At 43.7% G+C, this 22,256-nt stretch overlaps 2 protein-coding genes across 8 annotated transcripts in view; one reads left to right on the top strand and one right to left on the bottom strand.

Annotated features, from left to right (window-relative positions):
- The window catches only part of LOC128347748 (killer cell lectin-like receptor subfamily F member 1), a 36,541-nt gene extending 16,160 nt beyond the window's left edge, over positions 1 to 20,381 (bottom strand). For 2 of the 7 annotated variants that reach the window (XM_053302802.1, XM_053302809.1), the window contains exons 1-5: positions 10,903 to 11,031; positions 5,336 to 5,456; positions 4,787 to 4,892; positions 2,849 to 2,947; positions 50 to 160 (exon numbers count right to left, since the gene is read on the bottom strand). In XM_053302802.1, coding sequence (XP_053158777.1) covers positions 50 to 160; positions 2,849 to 2,947; positions 4,787 to 4,850 — 274 coding nt within the window. In that variant the 5' untranslated portion in view covers positions 4,851 to 4,892; positions 5,336 to 5,456; positions 10,903 to 11,031. Of the gene's footprint in view, positions 1 to 49; positions 161 to 2,848; positions 2,948 to 4,786; positions 4,893 to 5,335; positions 5,457 to 10,564; positions 10,744 to 10,902; positions 11,032 to 20,307 lie in introns of those variants that run through there. The other 5 variants (XM_053302804.1, XM_053302806.1, XM_053302805.1 and 2 more) reach the window with 5 other exon arrangements.
- Positions 14,585 to 22,256, top strand: part of LOC128347749 (early activation antigen CD69-like) — a 36,748-nt gene continuing 29,076 nt past the window's right edge. Inside the window, exon 1 of the mRNA XM_053302811.1 lies at positions 14,585 to 14,763. The gene's annotated coding sequence lies outside the window, so the exon portion shown is untranslated. The remainder of the gene's footprint in view (positions 14,764 to 22,256) is intronic.

The raw sequence follows: 22,256 nt of genomic DNA, 5'->3' as shown, positions 1-22,256 counted from the left end.
TATGTGAACAGCTCCATGTAGTGGTGCCATATCAAACTGCAAATATTACATTTTGAGTGCCAGTCAAGAACATAGGAAAAGCTCGGCTGGGTCAGGTCAAAGGCCCATTTAGTCCAGCATCCTGCTGCATGCAGTGGCCAGCCAGGTGCATCTGGGAAGCCTGAAAGCAAGGAGAAAGCAGGTAAATTGCCCCCTCCCATTGATGTCCCCTTGCACATGGTTTCTTATGCTACATGTGCCACAGCGAAGCCACCGTCAGCATTTCTATATGGCAGGCAGGGGTTTCATGAGATGCTTATGATGGTCCTGTTCAAACAGTAAACAAGTTGGTCTAGTAAGAACTAATCTGCCTACTTTCCTTTCACTATCCCTACAACTGGACTAAATTGCACCTCTATAGTTAAAGTGTCCGCCATACTGAATCAGGGTGGATGACATCATCACAAATTATGTCCTTGTGGTTCAAATTGGTTAGGCAGTCCACATGTTACCCACTTGTGCCTCAAACATTTTTGCATCTGCCATCTTGAATCATTGTGGATGACATCATCACAAACTACACTCTTGAGCCATCCCTATGTATCCCTACAACTGTACCTGATTTGCGTCATATTGGTTGAGGCATTGTGAAGTTTAGTGGGACACACACGGAATGCCAGGCGATTTCATGAGCCTACTGGAAAGTAGGCTAGAAAGGAAGGAACATAAGAACATGCTGGATCAGGACCAAGGCCCATCCAGTCCAGCATCCTGTTTCACACAGTGGCCCACCAGATGCCGCTGGGAGCTTAAAGGCAGGAGTTGAGGGCATGCCCTCTCTCCTGGTGTTACTCCCTTGCAACTGGTACTCAAAGACATCCTGGCTTCGAGGCTGGAGATGGCCTATAGCCCTCCAGCTAGTAGCCGTTGATAGACCTCTCCTCCAAGTTATCCAAGCCCCTCTTAAAGCCATCCAGGAAGGAAGGAAGGAAGGAAGGAAGGAAGGAAGGAAGGAAGGAAGGAAGGAAGGGGGCATTGTAGTACTGTGTCCTGAAAGCACACTGGCAAGCCCAGCACTAGTGCTGATGCACTGATAAGCTTCACACTGTTGCACTCTCCTCTGTTACGGTGTTTGCCTGATGCCTGCAGAGCCCGGACACATCCCAGCCTGGAAGCAACTGCCACCATGCTTAGAGTTTGGCTTTTCAGATTAATGGCATAAGAGTGGAGGAGAGTATGGACAGGGTGATGCTTCTGCACGCATCAGTGCCCAAGTAGGACTTCTGTGCGCACTCTGAGATGCTGTACACAAGTGCAGCTTTCTTTTTTGGATTGTGTGACCAGGGCTAGAGAGTGAGAAATGGAGTGGAGTGGAGAGGGTAGACAGAGATACATTTTCCCCCCTCTCTCACAACACCAGAACCAGGGGTCACCCCATGAAACTGAAGGTCGGGAAATTTAGGACTGACAAAAAGAAGGACTTTTTCACACAGTGCATCCACCAGCTTGGATGGCTTTAAAAGAGGCTTAGGCAGATTCATGGTGGACAGGTCTATCAATGGCTACTAGGGATGTGCCCGCCATCACAGGGTGGACTCTTTCCTCCTCGGACAAGCCCCATCCAAACCGTGAATGGTGGGCACGCGGGTGTGTGGCGTTGCGGGGGTGGACCTTCCCCTTCACCCTTGCCAGAACCTAAGGGGTATACTCGTGGGTCAAATGGGCCGTAACCCAAAGTTTGGCTTTTAAAAAGTTAAATGTGGTAACAGAGCTATACACACGGCTACAGCAGGGCTTTTAAATAACATCTGAAGCAAGCTGTTGTCGTTTACCTGAGTGAATCTATAGCAATGAGGCATAGTCCAAAATAATAAAGACATGCAGCATGTGGCCTAGTTAGCATGCATTTCTCCAGTTTTCCTTGATTTGTGGGCAGTGTAAAATTCAGAGAATGAAGAGTTGTAACACAGATCAGGCAATGGAATGAAATTAACACCACTAATAATTTAAGGAGGGAAGTCAACTATTCTACAACAAGGCAATGCAGACTGCAGTCCTGCTTGTGGTCTATCTGTTCCGCTCCCAGTCTAGGTAAAGGTAAAGTGTGCCGTCAAGTTGGTTTTGACTTCTGGCGCCCACAGAGCCCTGTGGTTTTCTTTGGTAGAATAAAGGAGGGGTTTACCATTGCCTCCTCCTGCGCAGTATGAGATGATGCCTTTCAGCATCTCCCTATATCGCTGCTGCTCGATATAGTAGCAGCAGGGATTCCTACCGGTAACCTTCTGCTTGTTAGTCAAGCATTTCCCTACTGCACCACTTAAGTGGACTGGACGAAAATGTAATTAACCTAAAGCATTAGTCAAGAGCTGGCCTGGATTTGGGAATGGATTCATAAGAAGCACCACAGGAGGTGGTGTTCACATTCTTCTTGGAATATGATCATTCGTTCATTCCACACAAATTCAAAGCTTGTTTTTGTCAATATGCACAATGAGTGTTATGCTTTCTTAGCATGCCCTTGCTTAGATGTCTGCTGTTAGGTTTTAATTGCCTTAGCATGATCTTTTTTTTCAAAGCCTGTTGTGCAAAACCTACAAACATGTTTGCAAAACTGCTCAAAAGATGCTGCTTGAACAAGTTTTATTTTAAATGAAGCAAATACCCTTTCCAAAAAATGGGAGTGTTGCATAACAGGATGCTGAACCAGTATCTGAGAGGGTACTGAGTGGGTACTGAACCAGTATCTGAGTGGCTGCACAAACACCTATGCAAATGGCATACCATACCATGGACAAGGGACCCACTGTGACTGTTGTCATTTTGTCCTTGGTACAATTTGATTCTCAATAGACAGTATGCAGGCACTTACCAAGGACACTCAGCCCAATCACAGCCGATCCCAGAATGATACAGGTAACCACCAATATTCCCATTGAGATTTTGTGCCACATAGCATTTCTGGACATATCTGTAAATTTTTTAAATTGAGAGAACAGCTTTAATCTCTAATCCTTGACATTTGTTTTTGGCATCTTAAATGTCAAGACTAAAGAAAAGAAAATGATTTTTGGAACAGGATTCCCCCCACCCCACACACACTGTTTTGTTTGGGGGTGAGGGATCCAATCACCATCATTTCTAGAATCAAGAGCTGTCTCTTTCAAGCCAGGGAAATATCCTCAATTTGTAAGATAGGAAGATTTTTTAAAAAAATATATCTATCTATCTATCTATCTATCTATATATATATCTCCTATTCTACAGATGGTGTGATGGTGTTCATACACACCACCAGCCTTGGCATAGTCAGGCATTCTCATGGTTGATTTGGACAGCTAGTCTTTTTTTTTTTAAAGCAAAACTTCAGATCATGTGTCAAATGCCATAGTTTTAATATAATTGTGAACACAGTCAGCCACATTAGGTAGGCTGAAGGAATTCACCTCAGGCAGCAGATTCTGAGAGTGCCATTTAAATAGTAGCAAAATGTCATTTTTAAAAAACTACTTTTTTTTACCATAATAGAGGATGCTATTTAGATTTCGTTCCTCAGAGACCAAAAGGTTTTGAAGTGCCTGTGTTCACAGCTGTAAAGAGGCCAGCAGCCATTTTGCTGAGGAGAGCTCCGTTAATCAAGGAAGCTATATTCACACTGAAGCTAAAAAACATTCAAGTCTCTCTCATGTTATCTGCACCACATAAAAATTTTGTTCATGTGAGATACAATACAGGAGAGAAGGTGCACACGTCTTCTCACCAATGCAGGTTTTACACAAAATGGTTTGTTGGTTTGTTTGGCGCACTTCTATACCACCAAAAACTTGCAGCTGCCAATATAAATCTTCTATGGGGAAACACTTGCTCAGCCTGCCGTTCTTGAGCAAGGTGAAATTATTTTCACCCACCTGAATCGTATGAGGTGAATAGTTGGGTGAGGTGAATGGTTTTCACCTGCCTTAATTGATGAAAACTATTTTTATAGTCCCTGTGGCTGATATCTGGTCACAGTCTGCTCTTGACTGACCTTAGCAACCCAAAGTCTCCAGTCAGTACTCTTAAAAAAATAGGTGCTGGCTTAACTCTGTCTGAAAACAACACCCTCTGATCTAGTGGATAGCAAGGCTGTAGTGGGCCATGGGACAAAAAGTGAAGATGGGCTCCTGCCCCCTCAGGCTCCTTGCCTTCTTTGCCTCCCTCCATAACATTGCTGCAGAAGAGTGATCTATCACACACACACAAACCCGGTGAGACACCCCCCACCCGAGGCCCATAGACATTTGTCCTCTCTTGCTCAATTATAGCTGCAGCCTTTATCCCTGATGTGTGGGGACTCTCTTGCTAACTTTATGGTGAAGGAAATACATTCTATTGGTTTAGAGGTGCTTGCTTTCTTCATGTGTTCCTCACAGGGTTGTTATGAGGAGAAACCTAAGTATGTAGTACACCGCTCTGGGTTCCTTGAAGGAAGAGCGGGATATAGAGTGTAAAAATAAAAATAAATAAATAAAATGTGTTCCAGGGTTAAGCCCCAGCACTGAAAACAGATGCAAAAAAACTGATCCCTAGCAGAAATTGAACCTGCCCCCACTGATAAAACAAAAAAGCCTTAGGGATAAGTTGTCCTCCAAATCTTTAAATCCAAAGAAAAAGGTAAGGCACGCTTAAATGTAAATGATTGCCTTTTGGTAATTTGAAAGCTATCTACACAGTCATTTGGCTTAAGCAAAAACAAAAGCTAAACCCAAGTACAAAGTTCAAATGCTTTACAGTTAAAGCAGGAATCACAGGAAGATAATAAAAGCCATACCTTGGGTCCTTTTAGAATGTGAAGAAAGCCGATTTAATGCCATGTACCCTTCTTCATCCTCCATACCTCTAAACTGTAAAGGTTCAAGAGCTGATGGGGCTTAGGGCTGCAAAGGAAATGTGAGCATCTCGCTGCAAAACCACAGGTGAAAATCTAAAATGACCTTTTACAGATTATAATGCAATGTGCAGTAGGCAAGAACAGCAGCAAACTTTTGCCCCCATTTAGCACTTTCTTATGGAGACTAGAACATGAAATAGTTACCCATGTGTACCTACTTCAATGTAAAAGAAGTGTATAGAAATTCACACATGCATACAGACTTGCTGCCTCCGTTGAAATGAATAGGGCAGCCCATCGGAGAAAATATAAAGCTGTGGTTCAGGGTGCCAATGCAAACTCTGTTTGGCTTTTGAAAGGCCTGTAGACTAGCTTTTCCAAAGTGTATTTAAAGGAAGATCCTAAACTTCATGACAACAGAGGGCAGTTTGAATTAAAATATAACAACAACAACAATAATGCTCAGAGGTCAAATGTCATCCATCTCACATGAATATCTTTGGCTAAACTGCATATGCCTCTGTGCAATACGGGTCCAGGAAGCTCCTCCAAAGCCTGCACCTTGGCATCTTGCACTCGGCGGCATTACCTAGCAACAAAGCGAGACACGCTGGGGAGAAAGAGAGAGAGGTGTGAGGTCTTGGGAATAGCTGCCCGTGTAGACAACCGGGTACAGATTGTGCCAAAATGGGGGGAAAGGTGAAAAAGGAAGTGTAACCTCCTCCCAAGGATGTGTTTGATCCATTATCAGTTGAAAGCAAGAAAGCTGCAACCATGGTCTCTTCTTGACCTTGGAGCCTTGGAACCTTTATTGAAATTGGTTACACATGAAGACCCCATTGAATGCAGAAATGCCACCATGGCAGTTGGAATCATGGCTTCTCATAATGATGTGAAAAAATCGTTAAGGCAGCTAGATGTTACAAGTACCTTTATAGCTCTCCTGACACCAGAAGATGATCTAGTCACCCACGAGTTTGCTAGCCTTTGTCTAGTACATATGGCAGTTGAATATAACAGTTAAGTGCAAATATTTGAGCAAGGTGGATCAGAACCACTTATCAGACTGCTAAACAGTCCTGACCCTGACGTTAAGAAGAATTGTGTTGAATGCATCTACAACTTGGTACAGGAGGACCCTGAAGACATACCTGTTTTCCCAGGCCTTCAACTGAGACTCAGTTTTTAAATTTGAATGTGTTTTAATGTGTTTTTATCTATTATGATTTTTATCTTTTTATGAATTTTAAATGTGTCATATCTTATGCTTTAATTCTGTACACCACCTAGAGATTTTTATACTAAGGGAAACTCTGGCCCCTTCAACTGAGGTTCCGCCATATGTGTGAATGTGGCCATTGTGTGTGGTGGAGGATGAGATCTGGTTTGTGGGGGCTTGGAGTGGGAGGAGAAGGATCTGTGTAGGCTGAGAGAAATTCTTCCATGGCAACCTTTGTGTGCCATGAGTATGGGGATGATGCTGGTGACTCACCAAGCTGCCTCTGGCACTAGTGGAGTTTGGGCGGGGCCTGGTAGACTCCCCTTACTAGTGGCAACTAGAGCCATGCTATTCTTTCACTCTGGGTGAATGAAGACTGAGTTCTGAGGCCCTGGATTTGCAGGGGTTGTTGTTTGCTCTCTTTCAGCTTACCTCCACTTCTGAATCAACTTGTAAACAGACTGATGTGAGTAAAAGAGCTAATACAACCAGAGGTGTATCTAGCATAGGGCAGGCAGGGCACATGCCCCGGGCACCACCTGAAGGGGGGCGCCATTTTTTTAAATAAATCTTTTTTTAAAAAAATGGCCGCCGAAAACAAAATGGGCACCACACATTTTCAAATGGCCTCTGCAAGGCCCTAGGCCATGCCAAGCCTCGTAGAGGCCATGTGAGCATGCATGGTGGCCATTATATATATGGCCACCGCAATGCTCAAATGGTGCCTGTGAGGCCCAAGGCCTTGCCAGGCCTCACAGAGGTCATTTGAGCGTGTGTGGTGGCCTCCAAAATGGCCACCATGCCAATCTTTGCAGGCCCTAAAATCAGCTTGGGATGGGCTGCGGCAGTGAATTAAGAGGCTGGCGGGGTGAGGGGGGACCTTTGCAGACCCCCCTTCCTCATGGCCTTTAGGAAGCCCCCCCAAAGGGGCTACAGGTTAATTTTTTTAAAAAAAATTAATATAATATAACTCACTGTACACATATTCAGTTTGGCACTAGGTACAGAGAATCGGGGCTTGTGAATACTGAGCTGGGATTGTATTTATTTGCTCTTACTTTGCTTCTTGTGGTAAGTGAATTAAATGTGATGTCTTAATAAACTGACTATTAATGGTGAGTTTGTCTTTGAATCAGTGTGGAATCCTTAGTATTAAGGCCCACTGGAAATTTCTTGCTCTCTTTCTCTCATTTTAACTGTCTTTCTGCAAATACTAGAATATATTCCAAGCAGTGACACAATTTACTCTGCATAATGTTTCATTATTTTCATAGTATTTGGGAAAAGTCAAATTCTCCATTTATTTTTAAAACATATGTAATAGTGATGCTACAATGCATAGTAGGGAATTAGACAGGCACTTCTGTTTAGTTTTCCAAGTATACCTTCACATAGTATTTGGGTATTTCATGAGCCCCAGCATACTGAAATTTGTAGTTTTCCAGCATTTTTTGGTCTGGCTACGTCCACTGCTAAATAGTTTTTGAAATATTAAAAGATTAATGAGCTTGACTTGTATTTTTCAGCTGATATTATGGTAAAGTTATCTGAAAGATGGGTATCAGATGTTTGGACAGGCAGTGCAATTTCAGTGCTTGCCCTAGGCGCTATTTTCCCTAGATAATGCCTCTGAATACAACCAGCTAGTTCGGAAAAATAATTTACTTGTAATACAATTACAGTTTAAAGTCTATTTTGTACCTGAGATACACATAGAGAATGTATTTCTGCCTGCATTAGAATGTCCACCCCCGCCCCCAAACTATATGTTGGTATTTTTGTATTGGGAAATACACAAAACACCTTCTTGATGCTGAGGACAAATCACAGTAAATTTGTTCAAATTCTAGCAGCTTTTTTCAAAAAGCTGTTGCCCTCGTTTCTTCACTGGATGTACTGTTCCTTCTTGAAAATCACTTTGCAGTACAGTTCACTGAGGATTTACCATCAGTTGTCTCTAACCATTAAGTGCAACTGTCTCAAAGTGAACCTGGAAATACACTGAGGTTTTTGCTAGTAACTTGCCATCTTGGATCTGTACCAAGATGTTTTGTGTTTTTCCTTTCTCAGTCTAAACACAGACCATGTCCAATGTGGAGGCTGTGAAAGTGAAACCACTGCTGGAAACAAAGACTGTGGGCAGTCTTTGGTGGTCGAGAGAATGGCAGAGGTGCTAAGACACAGTCAAATCTTCAGAATCTCTGTTTCCTGTGTGATCCTTCTCATCATCTCTGATAAGTGTTTATGTAAGCTCTTCCTAAGAACTAAGGTTACCAACTAGGGACCTTTATAAAAGACATGTGACTATTTTGGAGACCAAATGGGTTCCTCCACCTTTCATTCTGAGGAAGAGAGACTATTTTGGGGGACCGAACAACTGTTTTGCATTTGTTGTGGTGTCCAAAGTTCTGAGGAGCAGCTGGAACATTTTGTTTACTTAGAATGCTTTGCTCTCATGAGCAGCTTCTCTTCCTTTGTCTCTTTCCCCAGCCAGCATCCTGTTGGAAATTCTCTGTGGTGAGAGAATCCCTTTTCATTATAGCAGAGTGCACAGAGGCACACACAGCGGAATTTAGTTAGGCATGCGTGTATGCTGAGAGTAAAGTAACTTGGAGCCAATTCATAGTTTCAAATCAATATATAAGGCATTTATCAAGGAACTCCATTCTAGATAGGAAAGTGAGGAGTTGGGATCTCTAATCTATCTATCTAGCTGGATGCAGATGGATTCTGCATCTTCTCTGCACACATGGTGCAGGGAGAGAGGCTTGCCATGTTGCAAGGTAGAAGGGCAGGTAGGGAAGAGAGAGAGGAAGGAAGTTAATCCCTGAGATTAGCAATCTACACATCAAAGGGATAGTGTCAGAGCAATGGAGAAGGGATGACCAATGTCTTGACCCTCTAGCCCTCTGACTCACTAGACTGTCCTCCATTGTCTGAGACAAGAGACAGTGCAAAGTCCTTCAACTTCCAACACATCCTACTGACCATCCAGCCAATAGGGAAGCTGGAGGGGAAGTTCTGCTTCAGAGGCAGGTTGCAGAGCCATGTGATATAGGAGCACGGATAGGTGAGCCTGGCGGTGGAAGTGGTGGTGAGAAGTTGGCTGTTAGCTTGACTCAGTTAGCAGTTATCCCTGCTAACTGGGTAAAAAGGCACCTTTTAAAGTGGTGAATCTTTTCTATTTAATATGGGAGAGCAACTGGCCCTATGCAACCCCAGCACAGCATGCCTTCGATGGCTGGTGCTGGTATTAGCTTGTGTTTCTTTTTTCGACTGTGAACCCTTTGGAGACAGGAGAGCATTTTATTATTTATTTTTATTTGAAAACCACTGTGAAGCCTTCTTTTGAAAAGCGGTATATAAATGCTTGTAGTCTCAGAAAACAGCAAGCGAGTGGGAAACCATGCACACACCACTGTGCCAGCATGCAAAGAGGCTGGCTTGGCAGATAGCTGGCTGCCTTGCTTCGAGCCAAGAGGTGAAGTTGCTGGCCTAGCTGGGGAGAGCAGGCTGGGTGACCCATGGGGGAGGACAGAGGACTGTGTATGTGGTAAGCCTTACTAGGAGATGAATTTATGCTTAAGAAACATGGGCCTTGAGAACTCTGCACCATCCTAGACAGCAGACTGAGCAGCAGACACATAGCTCATCTGGTCATCAGCTTCACAGTGCTGTATTTATTCTCATATTATCCAGATTTTATCAAAATTATATATAATAAAAAACATGCAAATTTGATGCAAAGTGGAGACTTTTTGGAGACTTTGTGTGAAAAGCGCCCTCTATTTCCACTTTCTGTGTGTGATGGGCAGGGGCGTAACTAGGGAAAATGCCGCCTAGGGCAAGCACTGAAATTGCGCCCGCCCCCCCCTAAACATCTGACATGCACCTTTCAGAAAACTTGTCTTTTACCATAATAGTATCTCAAAAATACAAAATATAAAATTACAATAAAACAAAGCTGCTATTTAGTAAACAAAAGCTAAGGGCATCAGAATCAAGGATGCACTTAACATAATGTGTAGAACCTACTCTTCCTGGCCCAACAACCCACTCCTTAACCAAACCTCTAACTCTGTGGCAACTCAAGGCTTATAGACCAATGGTCTGACTCAGTATATGGCAGCTTCCTATGTTCCTAACTATAATGTAGTCAAGAATCAGTAAGTATATATTTTAGGTGCAATACCAAACACCTATAGACAAGATCACCTGATGATGTTGGACTACAACTCCCATCATGCCCAACCAGTGGCATTTGACTGTTGCTGGGGATGATGGGAGTTCTAGTCCAACATCATCTGGGGGCACAAGTTTGTTACATATAATATAGATGGAATCCATATAAAACACCAGATGAAAGCTGAGCAGTTATTAGGAGAAACACTGTTTTAATAAACTTTCAAGACTAAACAAAGTATCATTTTTTAAAATTTTCCTCACTATTGCGCTGCCTTGCGCTTAGGATTCTTACCCTTTCTTCACTTTTCATATACCTTTTAAGAACTGCGTGGCAGGCAAGAATGAATCTGTGGAACCTTTCCAGCATGAGTATGCAGTGATAGAGAAATCCAACTTGAACTACCTATTGCAAAGTCACAGAAGGAGCCCATCCCAAGGCAAAACAGTATGAAAAGAACTCCAACTGCTTTCAAGATGTGTGGGCTGGGGACGAGAAATCCAACCTAAAAACCCCCTAAGGAAGACTGAGCCGTGATTTGTTTATCCCCGCCACCCCCCCCTGCAGATGTTTATTAATCCTAAATGATTTAATCTGAAAGAAGTGAGTGGACTGAACACAACTAAAGACACACATGTTTTAAGAAGAACTCACTTCCCAGGAAACAGCCTCTCCCTGTCAGCAGAGCTCCCAAGATAACAAGGCTTCACGTTGTTGTCTCGAGACCAAAAGCGGTCACTCCCCACTCTTAGCCACACGCCCTGCCCTTTTCGAACACTCAGCCTCCCATCCCGTAGCCATAGAAAGGAACCCATTCAGGTTGCAACAACGCTGCCTGCAGAAGAACCCCCCCCTTGCTCTCCACTCCACCCCACCCTCACCCCTCTTTGGCAAGTCCTCATTCTCCTTTTTATGTTATTCCCTCAGGATACAGCCTGAGAGAGACCCAAATCAGTGAAATCAGGCAGCAACACACACACACACACACGGGGGGGGGGAGGGAGGGGAGGAGAAACTGTGTGCCTGGAAAACTGCGAAGGGGGGAGAGTTTTAAAAGAAACGTTTCCCTTCCTGCCCTTTGCTAATGAAAAAATTGCTGGCCGGGATAAGCAGCAGCTCAGCGCGTGTGCTGCCTGGTGGTGCCTGCTCCACTCGCTGGTCAGGGGAAGGCTCCTTGTGAGCGCCTGATTGTCGGTGTCTCTCTCTCACTCTCTGTGACTGCCTTGCCCACTCAAGGTGGTTTTTGGGTTTTTTTAAAATGATGGGTTTACAAATAGGCACAGAGAGAGAGAGCGAGCGCAGCAGGGCAATGTTGGGCTCGTCGGCAGGGTGCGCTGGCAGATCTGCGCGCCCCAAGATTAGGAAAAGGGAAAGGCTCTCCAGTCTCTCTCTGCCGCCCACTTGCTTTTTTGTTCTTTGATTACCACAAGAGGGTTTTTTTGCATTATAAAACTTTTATTGACTTTTACGGTTACCGCAAGAGGTTTAGCCTAGCCCGCACTACCTTTAAGGCATCCACATTAAGGCACTTTTGAGTCTGCATAGAGCAAGCCCCCCCGTTGAACACAGGGACTTGACTTCTAAGTAAACGTGCATCAGACTGAGCTGTGAGAGGACCTCCCCCACCCTGTGACTTCAAAACAGAAAACCCGCTTTAAAGTAGCTGCTGCCTCTTTCCTTTCCCCGTCAAGGTTTTCGAATCCATCCATCAAAAGCAGCTTACTTACATTTTTGTTGGGACTGGGGTGGGGGAAGTGAATCAAGAGAATGCTGGGCAGGCAGTGGTGGCTCGAGGGCAAAAATACAAATGGTCGGAAAGAACGACAAAAATGGGCCGCACAGCACACGAAGAGCAGCACGCGCGCCCAGCAGTTGCTGCTGCTAGTTTCTCTCTCCCTGGCCCTGCCTCAACCCACGTGGTTAAGTTGTGGGCATGCGCACAGGCCCTCCACCCCCGCCCAGACTCGGAGTTCTTGCGAGTGCGCCGCTGCTGCGCCTGCGTGAGTGGGGGGGGGGGCGCCAGTGCCCGGAGCCAGAGAGGGGAGATGCCAGCCACGGGCACTGGCTCGGCGTGCCTGATAGGGGAATTAAAAAAAATTTCAATTTTTAAAAAAAAATTTACAAAGATTGGGGGGGCTGTGGGGGGCATGGAATTGCGCCCCCTTCAAGTGGCGCCTAGGGCACGTGCCCTGGCTGCCCCCCATGGCTACGCCTCTGGCCAGCACTGTTTACAAACCATAGAATCCACTCTCATAGACTGTTAAGACTCACTAAAGACTGTTTAGACTCACTGTTTAGACTCACTAAAATATTCCTGGAAAAAACCCATAAACCCTACAAACTTGGGGCTACCTGGGGGGAGTTGTGGCACAACCTGCCTTTCACCTAAACCCACTTTGGGGTGCCCTGGTACCCCCAAAGGGGGGAATGGGGCTGCCTGAAATCCCCATTATTCCCTATGGGAGAAATGCAAAAATTGAAAAAAAAATCCCCAGCAAATCATTAAAAATCACAGGAGTGTCCTATTGCTTTGGGGTTTGGTGGGTGGTAGGCACCCCTGGGTGCCTACCACCCAACCTTGATTTGTGCCCCTAGGTGCTCCACATAGGGAATGATGGGCTTCGAGTCCCCATTATACCCTATGGGGAAAATAACCCCCCCATCCCCCCAAAAAACAACATTAAAAATCGTAGGAATGTCTGGTTGCTTTGGGGTTTGGGTGGTAGTTGGCACCCATGGATGCCTACCACCCAACCCAGTTTTGGAGGCTCAAACCAGTTCAAACTGGTTTGAATAGAACCAGGCTCTGTTTGGTGCAAACTCGGGCTGGCATTGCCAATTCAGTGCACTGTTTGGTTAGAGTTTGAACTTTCGAACTGAACCAGTTCAAATTTGAACGTTTTTGCACATGCCTAATGCAAAGCAGATGCTCAGCCTCTGAGGTATGTCCCCAATGACCCCTTGTAACTGAACTTGAGTATATTCTTCTCTAATTACTCTTTGCTCTGCCTTCCTTCTCTCCCTCTCATCTCTGCCACTGCTAAAATTAGACACCTACCTTTTTGCTTATGTTACTTTGTATGTAACATGTACATTGTTCTTCAAAGAATAAAAACATGGCAAAGCCTCCTCACTGATCTCTCTTTGAAGAGTGTTTTATAAGACTCAGAGAAAAGGTGGAAGAGTTAATGGTGTCTCTGGAAAAAGGGGACTAGTGTGAACAAGCAACTGGGAATCAAACTTCCGCTGTTATCAGCAGACTGATAAGACTCAGTGGATTAAGAATTCTGGGCACGTTTCAGTTCTAAAAGATTGCTCTTTAGTGTCTCTTACACATCCAGATTCCCCCCCCCCCCCAATCCAGTTTAATTTTAAGGGTTTTTTCTAGGTTGTTGTGATTCATGCTGGTCCAGCTTAGAGTTGATAGTATGATATTGTGCAGTTTTCTATTCCAAAACATGGTTTCCAGGTGGCTCCAATATATTAAGCTGATTTTTTTGCATCCAGTTTGACTTTTAAGAGGCTGTTCCAGTGCTTTCAGTTCTGTAATAATAGGTTTAATCCTCTTTATTAATGCATCCCATTTCATCCCTCAGCTGTTGTTTGCATGGGTCTCTAACCCTGGCCAGTGTTTGGGGATCCAGTTTGACTGTTAGGCAGTGTGCCAGGCCATTCCAGGCCATTCTTGGCCATGAAGGGGTTAATGGAAAGGAAAGATTGTGCCTAGAGTTGGAGTGGGCTCCTGGCACCATAGACTGCCATGTGGTTTTCTACAGGAGTGGTTTGCCATTGCCTTTCTCCTGTGCAGTATGAGATGATGCCTTTGGCGTTGTCACTGAAGTGAGCATCCACCTCCAGCACCTTCCTATATCGCTGCTGCCCAATATAGGCGATTACAAATATATATTTGCTAAGCACAATCTGGGAAGCACACCAGCGGGGTTTTGAACTAACAGCCTCTTGCTCCTTCGGCAAGCTGCTTCCCTGCTGTGCCACCGCAGCTGATGAAGAGGTTAATAAGGGTGTAATATTGGAAATATCTCAGTGCTATAATATTATTCTCTAGGGTCTCTAATACATCCCACTGTTGGGGGGAATCCAGTTTGATTGTTAGGTGGCTGTTCTGGGCCGTTCCATTCCCCTTTTTGACTGTGAAGAGATGGATTAATAAAAGTGTAACACAGTGGTATTTTCTCTCTGCTACTGCAATCGTGCCTTCAGGTTTCTTTCTGAAATGTCCCTACTGTTTTTTAGATCCAGTTAGATTTTTAAGGCGTCATTCCAGCCCGTTCCGTTATGCTCCACTCCAGATTTTACACAGTCCCGCCTAGGAGGTGGTGCCAAAGATACAGTACTTGCTGGGTCACTAACCCCTGCTTTGCTTTCTACCTCAATATTTGTCTCTATCAAAGTGGCTCTCCAAGGATTCCGAAAGGAGTCCTTTCCGACCCTAGCTGGAGATGGCAGAGGTTGGGTCTGGAACCATCTGCTTGCAAAGCAGACACTGCCTCTGAGGTATGTCCCCATTGACCCCTTGTAACTGAACTTGAATATATTCTTCTCCGATGACTCTTTGCTCTGGCTTTCTTCTCTCCCTCTCGTCTCCGCCACTGCTAAAAGTAGACGCCCGCCTTTTTGCTTATGTTACTTTGTATGTAACATGTACATTGTTTTGCAAAGAATAAAAACATGGCAAAGCCTCATTACTGATCTCTCGTTGAAGAATGCTTTTAAGATTGAGAGAAAAGGTAGTAGCCGTTGTTTGCGTGGGTTTCTAACACGTGCCACTGTTTGGGGATCTAGTTTTGACTATTAGGAGGTACCAGTTCTTGACCCTGAAGGGGTTAATAAGGGTGTGAGATTGGAAAGATTTCAGTGCTAAAATATTGTCCTCTGGGGTCTCTAATATATCGCACTGTTTACGGGATCCAGTTTGATTGTTAGGTGGCTGTTCTGGACCATTCCATCCCCCTTTTTTGACTATGAAGGGAGGGGTTTAAAAGTGTAGTATTGAACGGACTTCTTTCTGAAACGTCCCTACTGTTTTTTGGACCCAGTTAGATTTTTAAGTGGTCATTCCGACCGGTTCCGTCACGCTCCATTTTGGCTTTTCCACAGTCCCGGCTAGTAAGTGGTGCCAAAGATACTTGCTGCGTCGCTAATCTGCCCCCCACCCAGCCACCCCGGTCGATGAGTGTGGTGGTGCTATTAGAGGAGTTGCCTGCAAATTGTTTGGGGTTTTATGGCGTATTCTTCTGGGTGTGGATTCAACTGGCCGAAGAGCCTTTATCTGAAATTGTGGGCAAATGATGTGCTCTTCTCTCTAAGCCATGTGGAAGCAGGGCAGAAACCCTTTCAAAGATGGCTGCCTTAGAACTTAAGTTTAGAACGTTAGAACAGCCCGGCTTGGACAGGGGCATAACTAGGGGAAATGGCAGCTAGGGCAAGCATTGAAATTGCGCTCCCCCCCCCCGCCAACATCTGACACGCATCTTTCAGAACACTTGCCTTTTCAATGAATGTCAATAAACTGATTAGGTAATTTAAAAAAATTCTTAACTTTACAACAATATTGTAAAGAATTATTAATTCTTTAATCTGAATCCTTGTGATTGTGAGATGATGATGATGATTATTATTATTATATTTTACATTTTGTATTCTGCTCTTCCTCCAAGGAGCCCAGAGCAGTGTACCACATACTTAGGTTTCTCCTCACAACAACCCTGTGATGTAGGTTAGGCTGAGAGAGAAGTGACTGGCCCAGAGTCACCCAGCAAGTCTCATGGTTGAATTGGGATTTGAACTCGGGTCTCCCCAGTCCTAGTCCAGCACTCTAGCCACTATACCACGCTGTCACCCTCATCCTCCAAGTATTGTTAGGGCTTCAATTGGTTTAAGTAGATTAATTATGAGAGCTGATTTTAACTAGTGATGGCAAATTTTTATCAGTGGGTTTGTGAGTAAAGGGGACTCTTTATGCTAGTACCAAGTATCTAGGTACTATACTAGTACCTAGGTTGGCATTATGAAGAATTGTAACTTTATTTAAAATCAGTTTAGTGATGCATTAGATAAATTGCCAATGATTGATCAATTTAAAAATCTAGTTTGCAGCCCTACATTTCCCCCCATTTAAATAATCAAATTCTTTGCTATGCAGTCATATATACTCAGTAAGATGGACTATATAAGTAGTAACTAACATCTGTGGCTTTGAGTGTCTTTGTTTTGTCTGAGAAAAGCCTCTAACTACTGTTAAGACATGGTAGAAACTGAGTGCTTGAACAAATGTTCTTATAACACACATTCCAAAGGAATCCTGTACATTAGGCTGCTGTACTTTTTAAACCTAAGCAACAGGTAGAAATTCACTAGGCAAAACCTCTCATTATTGCATTTTTATTTGCTGATTTTCTTCTTTTCATAAGGCATTTCAAAGCAGAAGGTGTCTGCCAGTAAAACAAAAACAAATTATTCTGTAATGTTTTGTTAAATTTGAGGTGGAAGGCATGATTATTTCAAAGTACTGCAGTAAAAGAGTCATGCTTGCTTTGAATTTTTACATCAGTTCCTATGTAATTCCACAACCCTTGTCCTACACATGCTGGATTCTATCAAGTGCAATGAAGAACTATAATTAATACTAAATAACCTTTAAGAAGAAACTGATATCTCCAGCAGACTGGATCCTTGTTATCTTTGGCCTCTTCCACAGGGGTCTTTAGCACTGCTGAGGCACAGCTGAGGCACTTTAGCACAGCTGAGGCACTTTAATCAGCTGAAAGCATGTTTATTGCTGTGGTTCCATGTGCCAGAATCACAGCATGACTATTCAATGTATCTTTTAAAAACAATTGTGTTCAAAGTAAAAAGGGAGTTAACTTGAACAAATCTACTTGGGGTGCACAGGCAATAAAAATCCGAGTACAACTCAGCTAAATTGAAGGGAATAATTTGCAGCACCTTAACCACTTATTTCAAAAGACAAGCCATTTATCAGTATGGTAAGACTTCACAACACAGGGATGGCAATACATTGCAAATGCAACATTTCTGGGTGTGAATTCTTTCAACAGTTTTTTTTGCCAAATTCAAGCATTCTTTCAACTCCCTAGATCAGGGGAAAAACTAGACCAGGGCCTCACAGAGGCCATTTGAGCATGTGCGGTGGCCATTGCAGAGGCCTTTTGAGCATGTGCGGCGACCTCCAAAATGGCCACTGCACTGATCTTTGTAGGCCTGAAAATAAGACCGAGATGGGCTATGGTGGTGATGTAAGAGGCTGGTGGGGGGAGGGGGAACTCTTTCAGACACACACCCTTTAGGAAGCTCGGGGGGCAGCATGGCATGGGTGCCCCCCCAGTGGCGCCTAGGGCACGTGCCCTGGCTGCCCCCCTTAGTTTCGCCTATGCTGCTGGATCAGGCCCAAGGCCCATCTAGTCCAGCATCCTGTTTCGCAGAGTGGCCCACCAGGTTCTCACTTACTTTGAATTTATCCGATTGAAGCAGATTTTGAGCCGGATTGGATTAAGGGAAGTTGCTTTCAGCTGAAGAGTGTTAATGCATTCTTTATGTTTCAATCTTCCATATATTTCCTATAACTAGTAACTGTATATTTAAGCATTTACAGCTGTTGTGTGTTGTACTAGGAAATTATTTCATATTTGAAACAAAAAATGAAGATACGAAAATAGTCACACTCCCATCTAGCACTGGTAAAGTTTGTGGTGGTGGTGTGCTGCATGATGTCGGAGTAGAAAACAATCCTAATAATAGAAGGGGAGCCCAGCCTTTAACTTGCTGTCAACGTGGAGAGTTTGTGGTGCCTTTCTTTTTCCTATGCGAACAAAAGTGATCAAATTGGTACGTTATCAACCTTTTGGTAAGGAGGCAGAGCCCCCTTCTTTGTAAACGAGTCTGTTTACATGCATACTGAAGAGGAAAGCTACATTTGAGGGGGAGACTAGGTACTCCAAAGAATTAATAAGTGGTCAAACATCAAGAAGCCAAGTGTTAGCAACAGGTTAGCAACACCGCAAATATGTGGTGGTGGGGTGTCTCAAAATTCTGCAGATCTGTATTAGGAAAAGTGCTATTTAACTTCCTCGTTAAACATCTGCACTTATGGGTGAGCAGTAAAGTGACAAGTCTGCAGATGACATCAAATTATTCAGGATGGTGAAAATAATAACAGATAGTAAAGAAGCCCAAAGGGCTTCTTCAGATTGGGGTAATGGGCAACAAAATTGTAAATGTGGTTCAGTGTAAGTGGAAAGTAATAAATGTTGTGGCAAAAAATAAGCTCTACATAATATATATATATATTGAAGTAGTCTGAACTCAGGGTGACAAACTAAAAGAGATCTTGAGGGCCATTGTGGATTAAAATAATAATAATAATAACAACTGCTGAAAGCAAACATCAGCTCCTTTGTGTGGCAGCTGTGAATTCCATGCTAGGGATTATTATATTAGGAAAGGGCCTTTTAAAAAATGAAGACATCAAGAAAGAATCCAAATACTATGTGCTGTTTTAATAAAACTGTATGGTCCTATCCAGACTATATTAAATACAATGAATCCAAATCAATACATTATATCTAATGATCAATAAGATTTCATTAAACTAGTTTGTGTGTCCAATTGAAAGTCCTAAATCCAATATTTCCAAAGTTATGTCATAAATGAATGGGAGAAGTGTTGACAAATGTTCCCATGTAGTCACAGTGTCACGTTTCTATTGAAAGTGAAATGGCAAATGCGGTTCAATGTTGGCAAGTGTAAAGTGATGCAAATTGGGACGAAAACCCCCAACTTTGAGTATGCGCTGATGAGAACTGAGCTGTCGGTGATGGACCAGGAGAGGGATCTTGGGGTTGTGGTGGACAGCTCATTCAAAGTGTCAACTCAAAGTGCGGCAGCTGTGAAAAAGGCCAATTCCATGGTAGGGATCATTAGGAAGGGGATTGAAAATAAAACTGCTAATATTATAATGCCCTTATACAAAACGATGGTGCAGCCACACTGGAGTACTGCGTACAATTCTGGTCACCACATCTAAAAAAAAAAAAAAAAAGACATTGTAGAACTGGAAAAGGTGCAGAAGAGGGCAACCAAGATGATCAGGGGCCTAGAGCACCTTCCTTATGAGGCAAGGCTACAACACCTGGGGCTTTCTAGTTTAGAAAAAAGATGACTGCAAGGAGACATGATAGACAGAGAAGTGGATAGAGAGAAATTCCCCCCCCTCTCACACAACACTAGAACCAGGGGTCATCCCATGAAACTGATTGCCATGAAATTTAGGTCCAACAAATGGAAGTACTTTTTCATGCAACACATAATCAACTTGTGAAAATTATCTGCCACAAGATGTGGTGTTAGCTACTAGTTTTGGATGGCTTTAAGAGGGGTTTGGATAACTTCATGGAGGAGAGGTCTATCAACGGCTACTAGTCTGAGGGCTATAGGCCATCTCCAGCCTCAGAGGGAGGATGCCTCTCAATACCAGTTCCAGGGGAGTAACAGCAGGAGAGAGGGCATGCCTCAGCTCCTGTCTGTAGGCTTTTAGTGGCATCTGGTGGGCCACTGTGCAAAACAGGATGCTGGACTAGATAGGCCTTAGGCCTCATCCAGCAGGGCTGTTCTTATGAAAGATAAAATGTCAGATCATAGTTTTGTCAATATCTGATCAATCTTGTGAATTTGCCAAACACCTTTTGACTGTATTGTCTTCATCAGTGGCAATCTTAAAAAAAAATCATATTGTAATACAACCATAAATATATATGTGTATAATTTTTTAAGGCCATTATAAAACTAGACAAGTTATACAAAACAGTGTATCTTAATGGAGACTGGTACTACAAATTCAATGTTTATATGAATTTCCATATGAATACTCCAAGTAAATTGAATTGGATTAACTGAATTAGCTATATTCCCAAAACAAAACTAGCCAAAATATACATAATGAATTTTAATAAAGACTAATATCTCATACTGTACTAACATAGTCAAAATGTAATCATTCTGAAGACAATCTATAATACTTACTATTGAAAAAATTCTTACTTCTACTGGTAAGTCTGCAGTCCCAACATGGGGATTAAATTGGCATTGGTTTCTCCCTTCAGCTTTCTTTACTAATTGAATTCTAATGGCTTAAATATATTCTGCCTGTCCTTTTCCATTAAAGGATTGGTAGTACTCCTGAATTAAGTATCCAGCCTTCTAATCCTGCTGCAACTTACTCCCATGAAATACTGTAGAACACAGTACAAACCATGTATATATTTGAAATGGAATAAAATACACACTAGGTAATAATTATGTACAACAATACTAGGCATAAAAACATTTGTAAATAAAACCATCAGTATATCAAATATGTACCAAGAATATCCATTTGTAAAATCTGAAACAATGGCCAATGATGCCCTGTATCTTAACCTAAAAACCAATCAGCTTCTTATTCAGGCCAATTGGGGACCACATTCTTAATATGTGAATCCAACGCTCCTGGCTGCGCGCTGTGCACGCAGTGCCAGCCTAACTAGCTCCTGAAGGGGCCGGGCGGCCCCTTCAGGAGCTAAAAGACTGGCACTACCTTTGCAACGCAGCCCAGGAGCGGGCTCTTCCCTGCAGGGAAGAGCTGCTCCTGGGCTGCGCTGTGAAGGCAGCGCCAGCCTTAGTTTAACTGCCGAAGGGGCCGCGCGGCCCCTTCAGCAGTTAAACTGCAACTCCCGAAGCCAGACCACGACCCCCCACGTCTGACATCAGATGCGGGGTCGTGGCTAGCCCCGTGTCTGACGTCAGGGGCGGGGCTAGCGGGGGCACCCGCCGCAGCCACACATGGGCTGCCGGCGGTCTCGCTATGCCCCTGGGTGGGTGGATACGTTTTGGACTTTTAACATGTCTGGAAATAATCTACTTTGGACCTCTGAGTCAGGTACATAATTTCTCGGTGATACTAGACCCCTGCTAACTGAGCAAAGAGGCACCTTTCAAAGTGGTGGTTTCCTTATATTTAGCCGCGGGAGAGCAACTGGCCCTCTCCAACCCCAGCGCAGCATCCCTCCAGTGGCTGCTGTTGGTGTCTACCTTATGTTTCTTTTTAGATTGTGGACCTTTTGGGACAGGGAATCATTTATTATTTATTTATTTTCTACATAAACCGCTTTGCAAACTATTGTTGAAAAAGGTATATAAATATTCATAGTTGTAGTAGTAGTAGTAGTAGTAGTAGTAGGATACCGTGTGGAACTTCTTCGCCAACCCTGGGTCAAGTTTCTGCTTACCCCAAAGACCAGACAGTGATCCAAACATCTGGGACCCAACGCAGAAGTAAGTCCCGAAGTATTCAAGAGGACCTACTTTCAGGTAAGTGTACATAGATTTCTATGGGAACATACATTTCTTGGGAACAAGACCAATGGAATTTGATGATGGATTGGACTGTGGAGCTGTGGTCTGTGCATGCTTAACTGAGAACAAGCCCCTTGAATCCACTGAGGCTTGTTTCTTGGTAAGTGTTTAGGACAGGAGTACACAACTCAAATGCCCTTGTGGGCCAGAACCAACTATGACTTGGTGTGCAGGGGCCAAGGTTAACTTTCAGCACATTAAATATAACATTAGAATTAATTATTTAAAAATATGCATGAAAGTGAGGGTGCAGAGAGTTGGAGCTGGAGGGAAAACGTCAGGAAAGAGAGATGGTGTCCGTAGCCTCTGACCCAGGGGTGGGAGACACCTGGTCTCAAGCAGCCAACTGCACTGAATCGCTGCTGCTCATCAGCAGAACAAGCCAAGAGCTCTTCATGGTGTCTGCTGTTGCTACAAGATGTTTCTTCCTGTGCGTCAGCTGTAGAAGTCCCTAAGGGCTGGATCCAGCTCCTAGGCCTTATGTTATGCAGGCCTGGTTTAGGATAAGGCTGTTTGCCAGCAAGACAGGAAAAAGGGGGAAAGTCACTACTCAAGGAAATAAGGCAAAGGAAAGTAAG

The sequence above is a fragment of the Hemicordylus capensis genome, chromosome 2 (genome assembly GCF_027244095.1).
Source record: "Hemicordylus capensis ecotype Gifberg chromosome 2, rHemCap1.1.pri, whole genome shotgun sequence".
NCBI classification, from domain to species: domain Eukaryota; kingdom Metazoa; phylum Chordata; class Lepidosauria; order Squamata; family Cordylidae; genus Hemicordylus; species Hemicordylus capensis.
This window is presented reverse-complemented; position numbering and strand designations above follow the sequence as displayed.